At 32.8% G+C, this 21,274-nt stretch overlaps 1 protein-coding gene and 1 pseudogene across 1 annotated transcript; one reads left to right on the top strand and one right to left on the bottom strand.

Moving 5' to 3' along the window:
* Positions 1 to 7,017, bottom strand: part of LOC130848437 (taurine up-regulated 1 protein-like) — a 30,285-nt pseudogene extending 23,268 nt beyond the window's left edge.
* A 96-nt stretch (positions 7,018 to 7,113) lies between these two features.
* CSN3 (casein kappa) lies at positions 7,114 to 16,135 on the top strand. Its single transcript, XM_057728576.1, has 5 exons — positions 7,114 to 7,173; positions 9,539 to 9,600; positions 12,303 to 12,335; positions 13,496 to 13,988; positions 15,960 to 16,135. The coding sequence occupies exons 2-4, from the start codon at positions 9,544 to 9,546 to the stop codon at positions 13,952 to 13,954; spliced, it is 549 nt and encodes a 182-aa protein (XP_057584559.1). The 5' UTR covers positions 7,114 to 7,173; positions 9,539 to 9,543; the 3' UTR covers positions 13,955 to 13,988; positions 15,960 to 16,135.
* The last annotated feature ends 5,139 nt before the right edge of the window (positions 16,136 to 21,274 follow it).

The following is a 21,274-nucleotide window of genomic DNA, read 5'->3' on the forward strand; positions in this document are numbered from 1 at the left end:
AGCATTTAACATTTCATCAGCTATGGGAAAACCAAGCTCAGAGGCTTTCAGTTTATCAAGTATATTTTCTCTTCCATAAAAAGTAAGTGCATATAGCAAAGGTTTGTGACCTTTATTGAGGAACAGTTTGTCCTAATCATCAGCTCCCATAAATCCCATGATGAATACTCTAGAAACAAACCCTTGAAGGAAAAAAGGTAGCAGGTGGCAAGGAAAAGAAACTTTCCTGCAGTATATGAAGGAAGTCGTCCAATAAGTTTCTACTTACACAATAAGCCTTTCATTGTGTCACAATGGCAGCCTTTATCCCACAGGCAAATTATCAGGAAATTAGAAAAATTCTCATTGAACAAAGATTACATCTCTCCACCCCAAGTTTAAATCATCACTGAGACCCTTAGCATCCGTGCGGGAAATTCTTCCATGACCCATAAGCTGGCTACAGTTCAAGGCCAGACTAATGAGCCTCTTGGCATGGCTTGAGCAGGGAAACTGCTGTCTCCCTTGGCCATTTTCAGGGATTGGAAGTTCCTCAAACATTAAACATTTATTCTTTGGTATTAAAGTCAGTGATCCCAGTTAAAACTATGATAGTGACAGCCTGAGGACCAAACCATCCTCAATATAATACGGTAAATTAATTTTATAGGAATTGTTTCCCAACCTTACAGCTGACAAATTGTATGCCATTGAGTGACTGATGAAAGGCAGTCATGGGAAAGCAAGATGGAGGGACTTAAAGAAGGTAGGAATCAGAGCCCTGAAGGAGGGCCAGAGGAGAACACTGCCTGCTCTGAAGGTTAGGAGGGCCAGCTCTGCACACAATTCACTATCTTCCCTCCTTTTTTTGTCTTTGATATATATCTTAATTCTTGGAGTAGAATTTTTATTTTATTGACCTCAAGTTACATCATTGTAAGCTTCTGGGGAAAAAAAAAAAAACATTGTCATCTACTTTTATCTCCCAGATTTGTGAAGCAAATATATTCTATTAAAATGAATCAGTTATTCTCCCAGTGGATTTGAGCAACATCATTCCTGGTCTTAACATTCTTTTTTCTTGACATTTTTGATTATTGTGGTTGGTGGGATAGTTTCCCAATAAGCCTGTCAATCAAACCCCCATTTTCTTTTGTAATCCAATGTTGGTTAATGCAGATAGAATCCAGTAAAGCACTGTTTACCAAAGTGTGTTTCTTGAAGCACTAATCTCACTCGATGGCCCCCCAAAAAATATTTATCCTCAAAATATCTCTTGGAAATTTACGGTATGCATACACATGGTGACATTCTTGAAAATGCCAGTTTAAAAAATCATTTTGTTTAACTACATTTTCCAAACTATATTGATCATAGAATGATCCTCATCTCATCTAAAACAGGTGGCAAAATCAGTGTCTCCCTGAACACACTATGCCATTTTAAAATGTAATCAGCTATAGAGACACTAGGCACCATATTCATGTGGAATTTATGTACTAATTATTGAAAGAGGTTTCCATGGAAAAGTAAACAAAGAGATAACTTCAAGTCCACTATTCTGTTACTTCCTTGAGGAGTAACGTGTAGGGAGAGGACTCACATGTCCCCCGTATAATCTTTCAAATTTCATTCATTCACTAAAAAACTAAATATTATTTTTGTGTCAATCATTGTGCTAAATGCTAGGGATTTGGACAAAAGGATTTTTTTCACCTTTTAGGATCTTACAGTTTAGTGAGGGGGAAATAAACATGCATACAATTTCAATAAATATAATAAGTGTTCCAATAAGGTATTCATAGAGTTTGTTTGTTTTAAGCAAATATAAAATTAGTTCTACCTACACAAACTAGGAAAGGTCCCACTGGTGACTTTGAGCTGAACCTTAATGGATAAATAGGTTATTGACAATAAGGTAAGCACAAATTAGATGCTCTACAGGTGCTTACCAGGTGGATAAATTCAATACTCAGACTGGTATTTTTAACTACATTTAGCTTCAACCAGCAAAGTAAGAAAGAGAAAAAATAGAAATAAAATAATTTAGAAGCTATTTCTAATGAATATACAAATGAGTATATAAAGTTCTCTTAATTTTAGTAAAACCTCTGATCTGAGAAACAAAAGAAAAGGTAATAAATATCTTAGTCATATTCTTGTTCAGTGTATAACATTTCTGTTATACAAATATAGAGAGCAAATATCACCTGATGAGTCATTTTATAATATAAATAGCTAAGATATCCAAGAGATAGTATTTTCCCAGATATCTGTGTCAGTTTATTAATACCCAGGCAGAGTTGAAACTTCTAACCTAAGTTGGGTCAAATCAAGGTAACTGAAATCAGTTAACAGCAACAAAACAAGGTGAAAAGTGAGATGTTGACAACTGAAGTGCCTCTCCTTCCCAAAGCCTAGGAAAGCCTCCAGTTTCTTTCAACAATCCAAGACTGCGGTAATAGAATAAAAAAAAAAAAAAAAAAAACAGAGGGCCACACTGAAATGCAGCTTCAGTCACTCTGAACTAGAGCCCAGCTTCGCCAGCAGTTGGGGGAAGTCAATTCTAATGCTTTCACAGAAAAATTAATCCCAGAAAAATTCATCACTTAACCATATATACTACCTCTTCAGTGAAATAAATTAGAATTCCAGGGGAAACAGGTCATATGCTTGTCCACTTCAGAAGTTCTTCATGACCAGGTTCTGACTTCATTAAGAGGAAAGTGGTGATTTCCAAACCGCCCAAAAAATCATTTAAGTGCTTATTAACTGTGCAGATTTCCAGGGACGCTGCTCTCCTTAAAAATTCTGACTCAGTAGTGTGGAATGAGGCCAGAATTTACAACTTAAACAAATAGTCCATATAATTAATCATTTCTGCAACAAACATTTGAGCGTCTCACATGCGCCAGACAAAGGTCTATGCACTGAAGAAGCTATCTTCTAGTGGAAGAAGACAGAGAATAGTAAATGAACATATACACATTTTTTAAATCATTTCTTATTGTGATAAGTTATGAAGAAAATAAAAAAGTAAAATAATAGAGTGATGAAGAAAAGGAAATGACTACTCAGAAAAAGTGCCAAGGAAAGTGTCTGAGAAGAAGATATTCAAGCTGAAACCTGAATAACATAAGGGAGACACTAGTGAGAAAACTTGGGGTAAGAACATTTCAGAGACTATGAACACAAGTGGAAAGTTCCTGATTTTCCCAGAAATCCCAGAGTCTGGCGCTTTCTAGGAACAGAAAGTTTGTTGAAGCTGGCATGTAGTGAGAGGTAGATTGGTAGAAGATAAAGTAAGAGGAATAAAGAAAGACTAATAGGCTCTGATAAAAGGTTGGAATTTATTCTGAGTGCTATAGGAAGCCGTTGAAAGACTTTAAGCAGGAGAATAATCATATCAGCTATATGTCCAAAAATAACATTTTTAAAGCTATATAAAGAATGCGTGTAAGATGACAAGAGTGAAAGTAGTAAGATCAGAGAGGGAACTGTTGGGAGAGTCAGGTGTGCGATGTCAGTAGCTGGGGCTCACTAGGTAAGACTAGAAAGTGGTGGCAGATTCAGGGTATATTATTAAGACAGGGCTTATGATTCTACTAATGGACTGTTTGAAAGGGGGATGGAACAAAAGATTTTCTCTTGAGCCAATGGGAGTATCATAGGATCATTTATTAAGAAGGAAAAGACTAGTGGAGGACTTGGTTAAAACAGGGATATATTTGCAAATCAAATATTAGGTTTTGTTCATGATAAATTTGGGGTGTCTAATTCAAATACAAATGGAGATATTACAAAAGCTGCTAGATACTTAACTCTGTAGTTCAGTTAACAGCATGTAGGTGATATTTAAGGCTATAGGAATGGAGTATGTCAACTAGAATGACACTAAAGATAGAAAGTGGAGTGGTGAACTCAGGAAGAATCTTTGAAAGTTTTCCCAGTTTTAGAGTTTGAAGGAAGTAAAAGGAACCCAGAGAGGAATTAAGAACAGCCAGTGATTTGAGAGGGAAAAAAACAGAAAAACAAATCATTACAAATCAGAAAGACCAATCACCATTCCAGAGGCTGCTGAGATTGACTAAACAGAGGATCTAAATGTTAGCAATGGATTTGGCCATGTGGAGGTCATAGTTGACCTAGCTATCTGTTTTGAATGGCCAGAAAGGAATAAAAGACCTATGGGAGTAAATGTAGGTCAGAATTACTGAGAACCCTAAGACCATATTGGATAATTCACACTTTACAGAAATAAAAAGTTTTCTTGATTACCCCTTGTGTTTTGTAATCTATGTCCTTAAAAGTGACCCAGAAAATCTAGAACCCTAAAAGTCACTAAAGCATGAATTTATGTGTGCACTAATGCTGATGTCAGAATGACACCCCATTCTGGGCTCCAGATGCCATCGAAAGTCTCCTCACGGTCTTCCTATCAATGGCCAGCTGAAAGCATGTTCTCTTTAGATGTTCTCTGCAAATAGATATCATGACTATCTACTGTATTCCCCAAAGTGCCTTATTTTTTAATAAGAACTCTATATGTCTGTGCATTGTTTATTTAACTGAATGATCTACAAAAGAGCAAAATCATGATGTTCCACTTTGCTAGTGTTAAAACAATTTTAAGAGCATTTTATGCTGTTTTCCCATGATTTTCACATAATACAGCAATGGTTTCTGAAGCATACAGATTTCTGCACTGAAATGTTACTTTTCTGATGCCTTAAGAATTAATCATATAGAAAGTTATGTTAGTTATTAACATTGTGACTACGATCACAAACATTGTTGTACTTCGAAACATAGTATCCAGATCAGCCTGGTACTAATGAAGTTACTGAAAAATAAAATGAGATGGAAAAAAAAAATAATGAGACCACATACAAGCGCATACCACCAAAAGAAGAGAAAATAGGAATAAGGTACATAACAGATGTAAGAAACACTAAGAGAATAAGAGGACGCTGTTATGGGTAAAAGAATGCAAATGAGTCAATAATCATCATTCCACTTATCACAAAATGTTTATTTCATAGTGCTAGAAATATGAACTTCCTATAAAATACAATAGCCCCACTGTGTGAGAGTTATATAAACGACACTGCTTACCAGGATCTAAACCAAAGGAAGCTGTAGCTTGACTGAGAAGCCCTGCTGCTGCTCCTCCCATCTTCCAGGGATGTTTCAGGAGTCCACTGTGGCCCCTCAGATGAATCCGTGACTAGATCACAAACACAATAAGTTTGGATACTGTTCAGCATCATCCTGACATCCTGGGAGATTTCACTTTATAGATCTGACTCTTCTTTTAAGAGCTTTTCTTTGGAAAACACCAGGGTATCTGAATAGCTCCAGTAGAGAATTCACCTAGTTCATCTACGACAATCACTCAAAAGTCTTTAGCTCTCTTAGATTGCCTTAGTTCAACATATATGACATGGGGAATGTTCAGTGCCACTAGTATTCAAGTAAGTGTTAGAATATCAGCTCCACAGGGGCAACAATCTTTGCCTGCTTTGGTTACTAATTTATCCTTAATGCCTGGAACAGTACCTGAAATTACTTAAGTGCTAAAAAAAAAAATACCTAGTTTTACAAATTTCCCAAGGGACCAAGGTTAGTGTTTGAAGTAGATGGGAGACCCCCACTGTAGATATGTTTTTGTTAGGGAGAAGGATTCCTAGCATTCCCAGGTGAAATATATTATCCTGACAAAACAATGTCATCGAAGGTATTCTGTGACTCTGGTACTTGTGAATTAAATAAAGTCTCAACTGAAAATCACTATCATTTTATGGCTCTACATCAATGGCTAAGAAATTAACATGTGGAACAGAATACTTTCATAATCTGGGGACTGACTAGACCATAATCTTCCAACTATCACTTGACCCAGATGACCAAAGGAAAATAAGATGCAACAGTCCAAGTAGAATGGCTGGTCTTACTGCTTTGGCAGCTTGTTTTAGCAGTTTTGAAACTCTGCCATCTTTCTCTGAATAACAAAAGTCAACTATTCTGAGAAATAGAAAATTTCCACTTACTCTGTACAAACCAAATAAGCATTTTAGGGTTCTGAACATCATTCCTAACTTTCTAAGACATGAAATACTTCTAAGAAAAAGAGGACTACAACACAAAGCTGTTATTATTTCTTGTTTGTATCCTGCCAGTCCTACACTGATTCCTGTAAATACCTCAATCCAGCCAGGAATTCACAACGAAAGTGGAGTCACAGTTAACATTTTTTCCAGAGAAATATAAGCAAAAGAAAATATTCTTTCCTGAATTATCTAGGCAAATTATTTGGATAGCTGTATTTTACCAAAGTATTCCCACATTGGTGGTTTTATTATATATATTTTGTAAGTCAGAACGAGCTGTCTTTGAAACAGAACGATTATTCTGAATTCAATAATGTAATTTTATATATCCAGAATGGTTAACCTGTAATACTGAAATTTAAAAATCTAAGTGCAACTTTGATTCATAAGAGGTTAACCAATCAACAGGTGTTTATTCAATGCTTATACCATAAACTTACTGAAGAATAAAATGCAAATGTATCCCTATTTTATATTAATTAAAATATTTTATATTTGGATTTATCTTGTAAGAGGTTGTCCTTGGGTAATAAGAGATGGTCAGTTTTCTAATTTTTAAATATCGATGGTTGTAATTCTGGAAGGAATACAACCAACCACAGCCCATAATATATATGGCATCACTTGATATCCAGGGTCTTGAATTAAAAAGAAACATTTGAAATGTAAAAGTGTTGTGGTTAGCTATTTTTCATTTTAATAATAGCTTTAAATTCAAATAGGTAGAATTAGTTGATTGAGAACACAATTCATGTTTTTAAAACTTCTCTATATCTTTTCATAAAACATAAAAATTCATTCTTTAAAAAGTGTAAATAATCTCTTCTCAAACCTTATGAGTGACAACTCTATTTCCCCCTCTGCATTTCATTAACCGAGACTGATGCAAAGATGACCCTGCTATCGTCAAATCTTTCCTTTCTGTCATCTTCCTATTGGGTGCAACGTAGAAGGAAGATAAATCGCATGATGCAAGGCACTAACACCCTTTAATTAGTCTCTGGTTATTTACCTTGGGTCTTCCCTACAGTTGAGAGGCCAACTCAACCTGCTGCCAAGCAAGACCTGACGGGCACAAGGAAAGGTAATCATATTAAAACATCCAGAGAGAATGATCCTTTTTCACAGTAGTTAGTAATAACACCACCAAAGCTATTTTAGAAGCACATTTTCTCCCCTTTAGCTTTATTGTTAAGCTTGAATATGCCTTGGCATCATTTTGACATTAGTTTCTAACCTAAACCTTAGATTCTATATAATATTGTGATCGAATTTATTTTTAACTTCACTTTGGGTTAAAGTCAAGGCTTGATACTGGCTAAACTACAGAAGACAATGTAAATTCTAAAAAAAATTTAAAAGGTGCATAATAATCCAGATTGACCCATTAATTGATTTTTATTTCTATCTAAAGGTTATGATTTTATTTGTTATACTTAGCTTTTTTAAAAAAAAATAACTTACATATCCTCATGAAAACTGAATAGTTCTTCCGTTTCACAAATTTTTCTGTCTTGCCAAGTGATGAAGGCAAATTCAAGTACTCAATGGTTTAAGTAACTGATAAGTAAAGTATGGTCTTATCTGTCTGATTTCTGTTTATGCTAAAAAGGGAGGAACTACTATAATTTTACAGATTGTTTTTGTATGAGTATGTTTGTGTTATAATGTTGCGTGAATTATAAAGAAGTCTGTGTTTCACCATAAAAATATTATTGTTCAGTCTACAATCTTAAAAGTTAACCAATGATTATTGTACAATATTGTTTTCTGTAATCATTATACTGTATTATAATCATCAAGCTTGCTAAGGGACTGGATATTAATTATTCCAGTCACAGAGAAGAAATGATAATTATGTGACATGACAGAGGTGTTAATTATCACTACAATGGCAATCATATTACAATATACAAATATATCGTCAACATGTTATACACCTTAAATTTAAACAAAGTTATGTCAAATCGAAGAAAAAATTTACCAGCAAGTGAAGAATTAGTAAGGAACTCCACTCATTCCTCCAACAAAACTTGAGAGGAAACAACCTATGCTGTAGGTTGTTCGGATTTGATTTCACATGAGTTCTTTTCCATCCAATGATATCCCATCAGACGTTCTGAAGTCAGTTTAGTAGACAGCCTTTCTAATCATTCTTACCTGAAAATCGAAGGTGAATTGAGTCTGGGCTCTCTTTGCCAAGCCTGAACTTTACTCTGTGACCCCTCTTTTGTAAAACTCAGTTTGTAGGCTTCAAGTCTACAAGTACAGCAATAACAATAGCTGCAACAAGATGTAGTTAGTTTTTACTTCATAAATACAATACATATTTAAATATTAAAAGTTTGAAGTGTTATATGTATCTTTCTAAAAAAGCAATTTATTTTTTAAAAGCCAAATAAATACGTGTAACTACCCTTTAGAAACGTAAGGCTACTTTATTTCTTCAAATATTTCAGCCAGAGGCCTGTAATTGCCATATCTTATATTTTTTTCATTAAAACAATCAAGTTAATCACATCATTTATGATTACTAGAGAAGTAGATTATGAAAAAATGCAGTTTCAATATACCCCCCCCATCTCCTACATTTTACATGTTCCTGTTAGATCAATCACGGAATTATACAATTTCAGATATTTCAGTTCTAACTTTTTTTACAGGTAACAGTAGTAAGGCCCAGATAAAGGAAATTGCTTGGCCAAAGTTATAGAAGTAGAGATAGAGCCTGAGATAGAACTCAGTTCTCCAAACGAATGTGTAGTCACCTCAGTCTCTAATCCGAAACCATTCAACTGCTTTCCGTTGTTTAGAAAGCTATGCCTAATTCTTCAACCTGGCATTTAAGACCTCTGCTTCTTCTGCCCTAAACTTTCTTTCCATCTTTGTCTTTCCCTCCTCTCCATTCAAATGCCCATGGATATTCCCAAGGCTTTCTCTTCTACTTGAAGTTTCTCTCTATTAATCTCTGCCTGGGCAAGTCCCACCTTTATGCTATCTCCTACAGAAATAATTTGTTGATTTCTTAATTGAAAACTTCTATCTGTATAAAACCACTTTTGTGACATTTTCACTTTTTCCTCTAACAGTGATTCGTGCACGTTGTAACTCTTTTCCTAAAATTAATGTTACTTGGCAAGACCAATTCACCTTGATAAACTCAACACTTGACACAGTGCTTTGTTCCTAGTAGGTTCTTGGTGCATATGTAATGAATATATGATTAACCTTGTAATGATACTTTCAGTAATAGAACCAAAAGTTAAATTCATTTGTTTTATATTGTTTGATATTTCTAAAGTTTTTGATAAAATAGATTTTCTACATTGGCTAAATCTACCCCTAAATCTGGCTTTCTTTTCCCTCTTGAACCAAAGAAGACATTGTTCTAAATCACTCCTAAATTATTAGCAACAGATCCTTTTAATGTTTGTGATCTTTATTTTTAGGTGCAATGATGAAGAGTTTTTTCCTAGTTGTGACTGTCCTGGCATTAACCCTGCCTTTTTTGGTGAGTTAATTTTATCTAGTCAATTTGTATCAAAACATTTTTAAAAAATTTATTTAAGGGCTCTAATTATGTAAATTTCTATATACAGTTATATTTTATAGAACAAAACAGCCACATATTAACTATATTTTCCTAACAGTAATTTATTTTTACATTTATTTCTCTTATAAAATTAAAGTGATATTCTTCTGAATATACTTCTGATTTCTAGGGGTCAAGAAATCACACTTTATCGTGTATAGAAAACCTTTAAAATTCTCGTATGATAGATGAAACACATTTTGGGGGAAAAATACTGAAAATATTTTTAAATTATAACATGCTCTAAAAATAATTCACAAAAAATAGAGAAATCATAGAGAGGATCAGAAATGTTTTTAATTAAATTCCTATCTCAGGCAGACTCCAATCTCTTTAGGGACTAAATTCTTAAAAGATTAGGAGCTTGTTTAAGCTTTTTTACTAATTTCAAATGGCATGTACTTTTAACATTCAAACGTATTGTAACTTTTGTTATATAATCTTCCCATTATGTCAATTGACTGACTCCTTCTCAGGTATTATAGCCATAAACAATTCTATGATTTTCAAGCATTTTCTTGAATTACATGCTGTGTGTTAAGACTATTGCAACAAGAAAAATGTGTGGGATTTTTTTTTCTTTTAATTTTTTTCTATGTTTCATTATTGTTTTGGCTATTGCTCTGCTTTATTTTCATGTTCATTTGGGGATCCCAGGCACTTATTTGCCAACAGCAAAAACAGGGAGGCAAACAGCTCATGTTTTATGACCTTCTCTTAGATTGTAAAATATGGGAGGGCACTAATCCTTATTTCATAATTCACTTATTATTAAATTTAGGTTTGCTTTTAAATTAATATCTCAAATAATTCTATTAGGTAAATTCTTGGAGTCAAAGTTTTTAAAAATTTGAACTACCATGAATTTCACATTTATTTTCTTTCATTTATTCTTTGAAATTTGATTTTTTTGTGGCCTCCTGCATATTTAGAACTTGGGTTTTCTCTTTTAATGAGGATTAAAGTTTAAATCAGAAAGTGATCCACAACTGCCTGACCTATAGCAACCTCTTCTTGAGCTACTTGAGCCTGCTCTAGCCCCCAGATACTCCTCCCTGTTTTCACAAAGCTGCAAGCCCCATGGACATGAACAAATAATTCAAAAGAAGAATGAAAGTTTATAGTCTTTACCATCCAATCTTATGAGCAATCAAAATTATACAAATTAAAACAGCAATGTGATAGCTTCTTTTATGTGCTAAATTTATTCCTTCTCTCCAAAATAAAAATAGTTAAGATACTATTTATTACTAGCAATTATGAGTTGAGCTGCACAATCTTATAGTCTATTGGTAGCACTATAAATTGGCATAAATTTTCTGTACAGCAGTTTAATAATTTCTGTCAAAGAATTTTCCCCCAAAATCACATCATTGAAAAATGTCTTAAGAAATCAATGAACATTATTTAAAAGGCCACTGATATCCAGATGTTATTCATCTCTCTATTTATAATAAAACATTTTTTGCAAAAAGCTTTAATGGTTAACAATAAAGAACAAACATTTCATTACCTAGTTGTTGATTATTTATTTTTCAACTATGAATATGTAAATATGAAAATGATGAGGTAATGGAAAAATGATATGAGAGATCACGCTTCTTTTAAAAAAAGTAAGATACAAGATACCAAAATGAACATATACAAGGAATACATAATACATATAAAAAAATAGATTGACATTATATTAAAATATATAGATTATTAGGATTTTTGAGTGTAGGCAAACTTTCAATATTTATATAACTTTTTAAATTTTAAACTAGTGATAATAAATTTAGAGAAAAGTAAGCTCTGTCTCAACACACCCCATGTTTTATTATGTTTTCAAATCTCTGATTTTCTATACCTACAACTTCCAAAAGATTTATAGAGTCTTTTATATCCAAGTGATATGTGTGAAAGTCTTAAACTAGAACTGTCATTTTTAAAATATTTACCATTATGAACTCACTCAAAAGTTTATAAAACTTTTGTGAGTTTTAAAGCTTTATATATACATGCCAATGCAAATTGCTTTCTCACTCCTGATTTCTTATGAATGTTACAATCCAGAATTAAGAAAAGCACTATAAATACACAAAAATTGATTTTTAATGGCATTATTTATATAATATTTACATACCGATATTATGCTAGATTATTTTTAACCAGGAAAACCCCATAAATCAACCTAGTAGGAGAACAAAAACAGAAAAATACAATCGATGCTCCTCTTATTTTTAACAATATATATTCAAAACAAACTGAATATAGGTTGTTCATGTTCTTCATTTAAGCAGATATCATGTATTATATTCGTTGGCACAGGGGTCAAATAATCATATTCTTTTCAACCTTGAATTTTTCTCCCTAAACAGTGATTTTTAAAATCAACTTAACCATGGAGCTCTTTATTACTATTTTAGTTAGTATATTTCTGTCACTTCGTGAGTGGTTCACAGACTATGGATTAGATAACAATGGAAAGTGCTTTATAATATTTTACAATACTAAAATAAAAACAAAGAAAAAACATTTTTTGTCTTTGATCTAAAAGATGTTTTTAAAACCACAAAAAAAAATTTAGACTTGTTTTTTTTTAACTTCTTATTTCTTATTCTTTCCCTGAATCTCACCAGGGTGCAGAGGTGCAAAACCAGGAACAACCAACAGTAAGTCTGTTTTCAGTAGAGATATGAACCCCAAAGCATAATGTTCTGCAAAGTTTAATGATATTAAAATCCCTTCTGTCTAAACACTAAGAATTTAAATTCCATAAAATAATCTAATAATCTTTGTAAAAACATCACTTCAGCAACCAATCATATGAATCAACCTCAATGTTTATCTGAAAATCTTGGTATCATTTTGTGGGCCAAGTCATGTCTTTTGATTTTCATGTGTATTTAGCAACATGAGAAAACCCACTCGGAAAGCAGCAGTGGGAAAAAATAAAAACAAAGCAAAGTCTCATATTTCTCCTGCCTACTTTTTAAGACTTGGGGAAAGAGCCCTCTGACCCACCTTTGAATACTTCTCATACACTTGTATTTACTTCTACCTTTTGTTTCCCCAACCTGTTTGCATGAATACCTTTAAATATGTCTCCTTTCATGAAAAAGACTTACTTTGTAGTGTAATTTTGTTGATTTTTTTCTATTTATGTGGAAAGATCTAAAGATATAGTTTTATAACTGCACATAATTAATAGAACTGAAGCAAATAAAAATAGAAAATTTTCTAACTGATCTCTAATGGATAAAACTAAGTTGAAAAAATTCCAAAGTATAAACCCAGGAATCCACATCACATTATTTTACTATTCTGCTATAATTAGTGTAGAAAAAAATGTGCCCTCAGCCTAATCCCTAGATAAATAAAATAAAAAAACAATTACAAACATGTAGTGAGAATATATATATACACATATATATGGAAAAATATATATATTTTTTCCGGTGTGTGTAGTATGTTTGCATACTGTATGTCAAAGCTCTCTGTGAGACTGGTCTAGCTGTGGTACTTATAATGCACAGCATCTACTGAGCACATTTTATGTATGCCAAGCTGTGTGCAATGTGATTTACATTATGGATTATCTCCTCTAAAGTTTTGAAAATAATATTACTTTTAATATTTATTGAAAATCAAGAAGTAGAAGGGAAGTGTACAAATCCATATCTTGTAAAATAATGTGGTCGCTGGGTTCTCTACTTCCAATGTTTTACTTACTTAACATCAAATACTGTAACTTTTTTTTCCAAAAAATTCTGATTTAAGACATCTCTTCATTCATGATAATACTATTCTGCATAATTTATTCTTTGTGCAGCGCTGTGAGAATGATGAAAGATGTTTCAATGGAAAAACAGTCAAATATATTCCAGTTCATTATGTGATGAGTAGGTATCCTAAATATGGACTCAATTACTACCAATGCAGACCAGCTGCACTAATTAATAACCAATTTATGCCTTACCCATATTATGCAAAGCCAGTTGCAGTTAAGCCACATGCCCAAATCCCTCAATGGCAAGCCCTGCCAGATATCAACCCACCTACTGTGCCATGTCGCCGACGCCCACATCCATCATTTCTTGCCATTCCACCAAAGAAAGATCAGAATAAAACAGTCATTCCTATCATCAATACCATTGCTACCGTTGAGCCTACACTTATACCTACCACTGAACCAATAGTGAACACTGTAGTTACTACAGAAGCTTCTTCAGAATTCATCACAAGCACACCTGAGACCACCACAGTCCAAGTTACTTCACCCGTGGTCTAAAAACTCTAAGGAAACATCAAAGAAGACAACACAGGTAAATAAGCAAAAGACAAAATGAATAATAGACAAGATTTATGGATTTATCAAAACAATTATAAAATCTAAAAGAGTATATAGATGAATAAATTAAATCTGTTACGGGAGCAGGCAAAATGGGCTAATTATAACTTCAATTTGGTGGTGACTTAGCATTGATATGCTAGATTCTTTTCCAACAAGAAATGAAAACAATCTTATTTTACAAAATGAGGAAAAATCGGGGATTTTATTATCAAACTTTTTTTCAACAGTTGGAGCACTCCTAGAATCTATGTGTTTTATGTTGTTCCTAGTCACACACAAAGACAGTAGAGTAAAATACAATGTTAAACTCATATCCTATGTTAAACTCAGGATTGCTCTTACCTCAAAAATACATTTTCTTGGAACAATTTACATAGGATACGAGTTTAAATACATTTAATCGTATAACAGTGTTCTTTCACTCTAATTTTGATATGAATAGAGTAAAAGGAAATGATATGTTTCCCATGTAGCATTTTATCTCAGACATCATTTCTGAAAGGATCCATGAAGTTAGGCACCCGAATTTCTCTTTTCTAAGATAAACCCATTCTTAATTCTAATTCTTAACTCGAAAAGCACCTACATGTTACACGGATACTTTCAGAACTTCAACTGTGACATAAAATATTTCTATTTATTATTTGGGTCAATGGATAATGGCAGTCTAAAATAATTTTAAAAGTACGTGAAGAAGTTAATAAAGAGAACGATTAATAAAATAGAAAATAACTGAAGAGTGAAATAATTTAGGGAGAAAGTGACAAAATTTTGAGAGTCTCTACAACAAATATTTTCATCACACTGTCTGCATGTTTTTTGATCTAAAATACAACTCAGTGTGACATAATGGTAATAGTATTAAATCAGAGAAGGCTGCTTTTCTTCCATTGTGTGATCTTAGGCAAGTCATTACTCTCTCTCAGCTTTCATTTTCTCATAATTTTGGTTGCTATGACGTTCAAGTGAGAAAGCATATTGTGAATGAATTGTAAAAAGTGATCAATCCACGAAATGTAATACTTTACAAAAGATAAAGTAAAATTAGAAAATACTAAAATTTACTTTCAACTCATATCTCAAGTCCTCACTAAATTATCAAAACTACATAACTATCTCAGTTTATCCCTGTAGCAGCCATGTGGAATGGATTATATTACCATCTTGAATTCACAAATGAAAAAAAAAATTAGGCCTATGATGAGAGTTACTGCAGCTAGAAAGTTCAAAACTGGAACCAAATCAAACCTGCTTGATTTCAGATAGTCAGGCTTGATTAGTATGTCACCTATTTCCATATGGGCTAATTTGCCAAAGAAAGGAAGAAAGAAAGAAAGAAAGAAAGAAAGAAAGAAAGAAAGAAAGAAAGAAAGAAAGAAAGAAAGAAAGGACAAAAAAGCAGAAAACACGCTATAATTCCCAAGATCAGTATATGTGTAAATTTTATTATTGAGTTTGTGTTTAATAGAACAGCTGGTAAGAAAAAGAAGATAATAAGCTAATAAATCTTTGACTCATTAAAATTTCAAAAACAAAATGAGAAAAAATTAAAGGAGACAATACGAAAACAAGTAATTGAGTACGCAATTGTCTATTTTATTGATCTAAAATACATTGTTAATATGATTATTTTTAATAGAGTAATCATTATCTCAATAGTTACATCTGTTCAAAACTCATGAACCTAGATTTCTAAGTTAAAACCACTATATAATATCACTTGCAAAAAAGAATGTGTAGGACTGTGTCTTTCTGTAAATTAGGTGAAGACAATTATTTCAGTTCACTATATGTTGAATTTAGATATTTAAATTTAGATATTTAATTTGATAAACTCCTTGGATACAGACATGAGGCAAATTGGGGAAGCTAAATAAAGTCTGCATATCATGAGAACTATTAGCACATTATGAGCTAAATTCCTAAACTGTCACTTTTATAGGTCTTGCTGAAACCGAATGACTACTTCAAACTCTCCTTTGGCCAGTTGTCTGCCTTTCAGTGAAGAGAGAATATGATTTTCACAGATTCAGCTCCCTTCTCTTCCCCCCTTACATTTTACATTCATGCCACACTTGATTTTTTTGATTCCTGCATAATAAAGCCAATTGAATGCAATGGATCTCTTAACTTGAAAAGAGTCTGTGAACACACCTCAGGGATATTTGAAACTTTGAAATTCCAAGGTAAATTTAGTGTATTTGAATACACACATTTAATTGGAGGCAAAACTCATAATTTCATCTGATTCTCAAAGTGACCCATGGTTCAACACTGATTAAGAACATCTTCTGCAGGATGACACTGGAACATTTAATTTATGGCTAAGTCATTGGGACCAGAGAAGAACTAAGCCATAGTGTTCAACTCCAGAAGACCACAAAGTGACTCTTGGGAGCCGTGAGAACTCTAGAATTAGCATTAAATTTGTGGCCAAATAAAATGCTAATTTTAGTCTATTATTCCCAAGAGCAAATTCTGGATACAGATAGGTTACAGATGACTACAGCTACCAACACAGATATATGGCAAAATTAACAGGAGTTGACTCTTGACCTGCAAGACACCTCCAGACTTGAAGCTATAGTCTCACACCTGTCAAACTCACACACACACACACACACATATACACACACACCAGGAAGCTTCTGGAATTGGGGTCTTCCAGTCTACAAAACTTGGTTAATACTCAAAGTCCAAAAATATGACAGTCTTTCCCTTAAGGAACTATTGCAAGGAAAATGAGCAGGTCATTTATATTCTTGCGCCATATTTAACACATCATGGCAGCAAAAATACAAATTATTCAACCCTTACAAAGGGCTTATTGTCACTCTTTTGCTGAAACCCCCAATAGATGTTCTGCTGTTAGGAGTGATTTACAAACATTTACCTTCTCTCTCACTCAAATGCTAGAGTCTGGAACATGGCATGGCTGGGCTTCATTTGCTAAGACCATTAACAATATTACTAATTTCTAGAAAATTCAAGTTAAAATATGGAAGAAATAGAATTTATTTCATTAATTAATAAAACATCTCAAAATACTGTAAGAATTATTATGGGATACAAAAACAACAATAATAATAATAAATAATCAACAGTTATATATTACAGACCACAGGCCAGTCTCCTCTTTGTTCAGATATATTTAATCATTTAATATGTACTCATGGACTACATATTATTATTGTTGTTACTATTATTATTATGAAAGAGAATTGAAGTAATTTTCCTCAAGTGGAACTGAAATTAAACCTGGATAGTTTTGCTTTAAAATCCTTGTTTTTAATCTTGTGAACACTACTATAAAAGCATTTCCACACCAGTTCATGAAATAAAATATGACACAAAATACCTTGAAACAGGAAAAACATTCTTAAGTATTAACATTGGCTCATATTAATACAATAGTTAATACAATAATATGTCTAACTAAAATGACATTAATAAAGAGTTGTCAAAAGTAGGATTTTAAATTAAACACTTACCTCCTTGATATGACATTATCTGATCTTTTGTACCAACTAGTTGGAGTATACTATATAACTAATATGGCATAGTAAATCCCTCAATTACTATTTACATGTTAAGAAAACACATTGGTGAGCTGGTTATTTTGGATTTGGATAAATTACTTTCAGATGCAAGGGTCCATTCACGTGAAGGTAGTTTATATGAGAAATTATATATTTAGCACAGAAAAGAAATGGGATCTGGAGGTTTACACAGTCATTCATTTTTCAATTATTTGCCAAATGCCCACTATGTGAGTACAGCTTGTTTCCTCCTCATCTCTAGGACCTCATAGACTAATAAGATTTAGAAAAAAATCTCATCATTCAGTCTTGCAGCACTGCCTTATCTGAAAGTTCTCAGGTCTTCCACAAATGCAGTGATAAGTTATATAACTACTTATTGAGCACTTTAAAATGTATAAAGAGCTTTCGCACATATAAACCTCTTAATCTTCACCAATAAGCTCTTGAAATAATTTCTTATTGATCCTCATTCTGTATATGTGAACATAACTTTAAAATAGTTAAACATAAGATAGTGAAATTTTATAGGCTTTAGATTTGGATAGAACTGAAGAAAAGTTTTAGCTCAAAATTGCTTAATTGTGTGACCCTGGGTAATACAGTGGAAAGTAACATTTTTTGACTTATTGATATACGTGTCAGGCTCTGTATCAAGCATATTACAGGTTTTACTTTATTTTACTTTACTTCAATTCCCTTAGAGAGGCACTATTATTATCTTCATATATAAATGAAGAAACTGAGACTCAGAGAGACTAACTAATTTGCCCAAGAACAAAAAGCCACTAAATGGTAGAGTGTTGTTTTGAACCCTAGCAATTCAATCCTCCAGCCTTTGTTATCTTACTACAAGGACAAACAACTTTTAGCCTGAGACATTCGTTATCGTAGCCTATATTCACTGGATATTCCATAAATTTTCATTTCCTTATCCATAAAGAACACTCACCATCCGTTTCATGATCTTACTATTACCACGTTCCTACTTCCTCTCTCCCCGTTAGATCCTCATACCATTCACCCCAGTGACTCAGAAACTCCCCTGATGGCTTTAGCTGCATTATTATCAACACCAGCACTTTTTTGAAGCTGCTCAAATCCTTTGGGTAATTCATATCACATAATCAAAATCTGACTCCTTGGTTTAGATATCATATCCTCAAGAAAAACTTTCCTTAACTTCCAAGATCAAGTGTTCTACTCATGTGCTACCACAGCATCCTGCCCCCTACTTGTTCCTTTCCCCTTTGTCATACTTGCCTGTCCACCTCTTCTGCTGGGATGTAAGCCCTGTGAGCACAGGAACGATGTTCTCTCACCACTGTCTCTCCAAGGTAAGGCCAAATACATTATAGGCCATAAATAAATGTTTGCTGAACAAATGAGTAAGTAAAGGAATAAAAGGGTTGTTAACGATTAAAACTGAAATACCCATTTAGTAGGATTAAATAATCTAGACTTTTCTTACCAAAATCCAGGGAAAAAAATGTTGAATGTTGAACTTAGCAGTTTATTATTGATCATAAACCAAACTGTCAAAGACCAATTTTAAACTCAAAAGAAAATTAGTGCAAATCATAATACTAATCACAGTAATATAAAGGTATAAAGACAGAATGTTTTTATAACTTAATCTCAGTTTTCAAGGAAAGAAAGCTTCATGTCAACAGAATGATAACCAAATTGCTATATCAATATTATGTATTATCTTAACTCCAGCACACTATTTAGAAAAAGGAAATGATGGCCTGTCCTCTTCCTAATCTTCCTAATGTGATAAACTGCAGTAGTGGCCAGATGCCTATATCATTGGAATAAAGGCTATAAACCTAATAATTGAGACTGATGAACAAAAATGGACTTGAAGGATCAAGTGTATTCTCTTTATGTGTATATTTATTAGAATATACTGAGAAATCCAGAAACTCTTGAAGGCAAGCTTAAAGTCCTGAACATCCCTATAAAATTAATATTTGGCATCAATATAGTTACTTTCCATATTTAAAAATTATTCTTTTGAATCATTCATCACAAAACATCTATAACCATTGTTGGGATGGTTAAGATGAGAACCTTAAAGAAAAAACTTTTGATGTACTTCATGTCACCGAAACAATAAATTTTAAACTAATGGTTTCAAGTCATAGTACAAGTAATAAAAATTTTATAAGGAATAAAATTATTCTTTCTTTTTCCTAAGAAAAGATGTAGCTTCAATGTAGTATTTCCACAAGAAGAATCCATACAAGCAACTGACTTTGTCAATAGGCTTGACTTTCTTTTAATCAGTATTTACCCTTGCCAACCACAATCTTATTAAAGTTTTTTAAGTCTATCCCCAAAAGGAAATAAGTAGGAGGGACATTCAGGAACAAAAGGTTTCTTTATTCAAAATGTGCGCACTAGTTTTCATTTAGAGGTGAATACCAGGGACGAGTAAGCATGATTAAGTGAAGATAAAATCTGACCAGAACACAGAGGAGAAACCCTTTCTAAGGTATCGGTGCAGTTAAGATATTGGACATAGATTTTTCTTTTAGGCTCCAAGCTTTCCATAATTCGGACATAAATGTAATAGATAAATAAACTAATAATTGAAGTTAACTAGTGACAGACAAATTGAACTTGTTTCTAACACTATTAAACTAATTGCTGATGGGAACTGATTATACCCACTCAAAGGCTGGGGTCCCAATCACTTTTACTGTTGGCAGTGTAATCAAAGCTTAGTCCTATGAATTACTCAAGTTCTATGGCTGAATAGCATCCTTTGATAAAATGCAATATAAGTAAAAAAAAAAAATCATAAGGCAAACTTGTCTTTGTTGAGTGAAAATTATAAGAGGAATGCCTCATTCTGCCAAGGCATTTCCTAATGATAAAAGGGGTGCAGATTTCACTGCTTGACTTAACCCTTCCAGGCGTCTATGGAAGAATTGGCTCTAACTTCCTAAAAGTGTGAATTACAGTTTTTAATCTAAAAACTTTTTAAAAATAATTTTTGCTTAATGAGTTTCTTCTTATATTTAAAGAAGCATTAAGCTGTTAACCCCAATTACTCTCAATTATGCTCACAGTATTAGAATTTTATAAACGGTGCAGAAAGCTCTTGAGTAACCAGCAAATTCTTTAGTGATAATATTGCTCTCTGCGAATTCTTAATATCATAACTTACCAAAATAAATACGATTTGAATAACCTTTTTATCACTACATAATTAGGCACGACTATCTTTATTATTTTTTCTTGCTAGAATCCATGAAGAATACATGAAGGTCCTCATCGTATCTATGATCTTGAAACTTACTACATTCTTCTTGGTAAGTTTTCAATACTCATCAACAGGTAATTGTCATTTAGAAAAAGATAAAGATGTTCATATCAATTATATGCCACAAAAACATCTCAGAGTAAAACATCATTGTGTTTGTAACCAGGATAATTCATGCTATGTTGCCGTAAAAAGAAGTACCATGTACTTTATTATATCATTTTCTATATATTCATACAATGGAAATACATATATAGTATATATATATATATATATTGCACACACCCACTTACATATAAATCAGAAATTTATGTCCACACAAAAATGTGCACACAGATGTTTATAGACATTCTATTCATAATTGCTAAAATCTGGAAGCAACCAAGATGTCCTTCAGTGGTGAGTGAATAAATAAACTGTGGTGTATTCTTATAGTGGAATATT

The sequence above is a fragment of the Hippopotamus amphibius genome, chromosome 3, assembly GCF_030028045.1.
Source record: "Hippopotamus amphibius kiboko isolate mHipAmp2 chromosome 3, mHipAmp2.hap2, whole genome shotgun sequence".
NCBI lineage: Eukaryota > Metazoa > Chordata > Mammalia > Artiodactyla > Hippopotamidae > Hippopotamus > Hippopotamus amphibius.

What these genes read in the sequence shown, in the direction of transcription:
- CSN3 (XM_057728576.1), top strand. Translation starts at nt 9,544, where the DNA reads ATGATGAAGAGTTTTTTCCTAGTTGTGACTGTCCTGGCATTAACCCTG. An exon ending in CATTAACCCTGCCTTTTTTG is followed by an intron (nt 9,601 to 12,302) that starts GTGAGTTAATTT and finishes GAATCTCACCAG; the next exon opens with GGTGCAGAGGTGCAAAACCA. An exon ending in AAAACCAGGAACAACCAACA is followed by an intron (nt 12,336 to 13,495) that starts GTAAGTCTGTTT and finishes TTCTTTGTGCAG; the next exon opens with CGCTGTGAGAATGATGAAAG.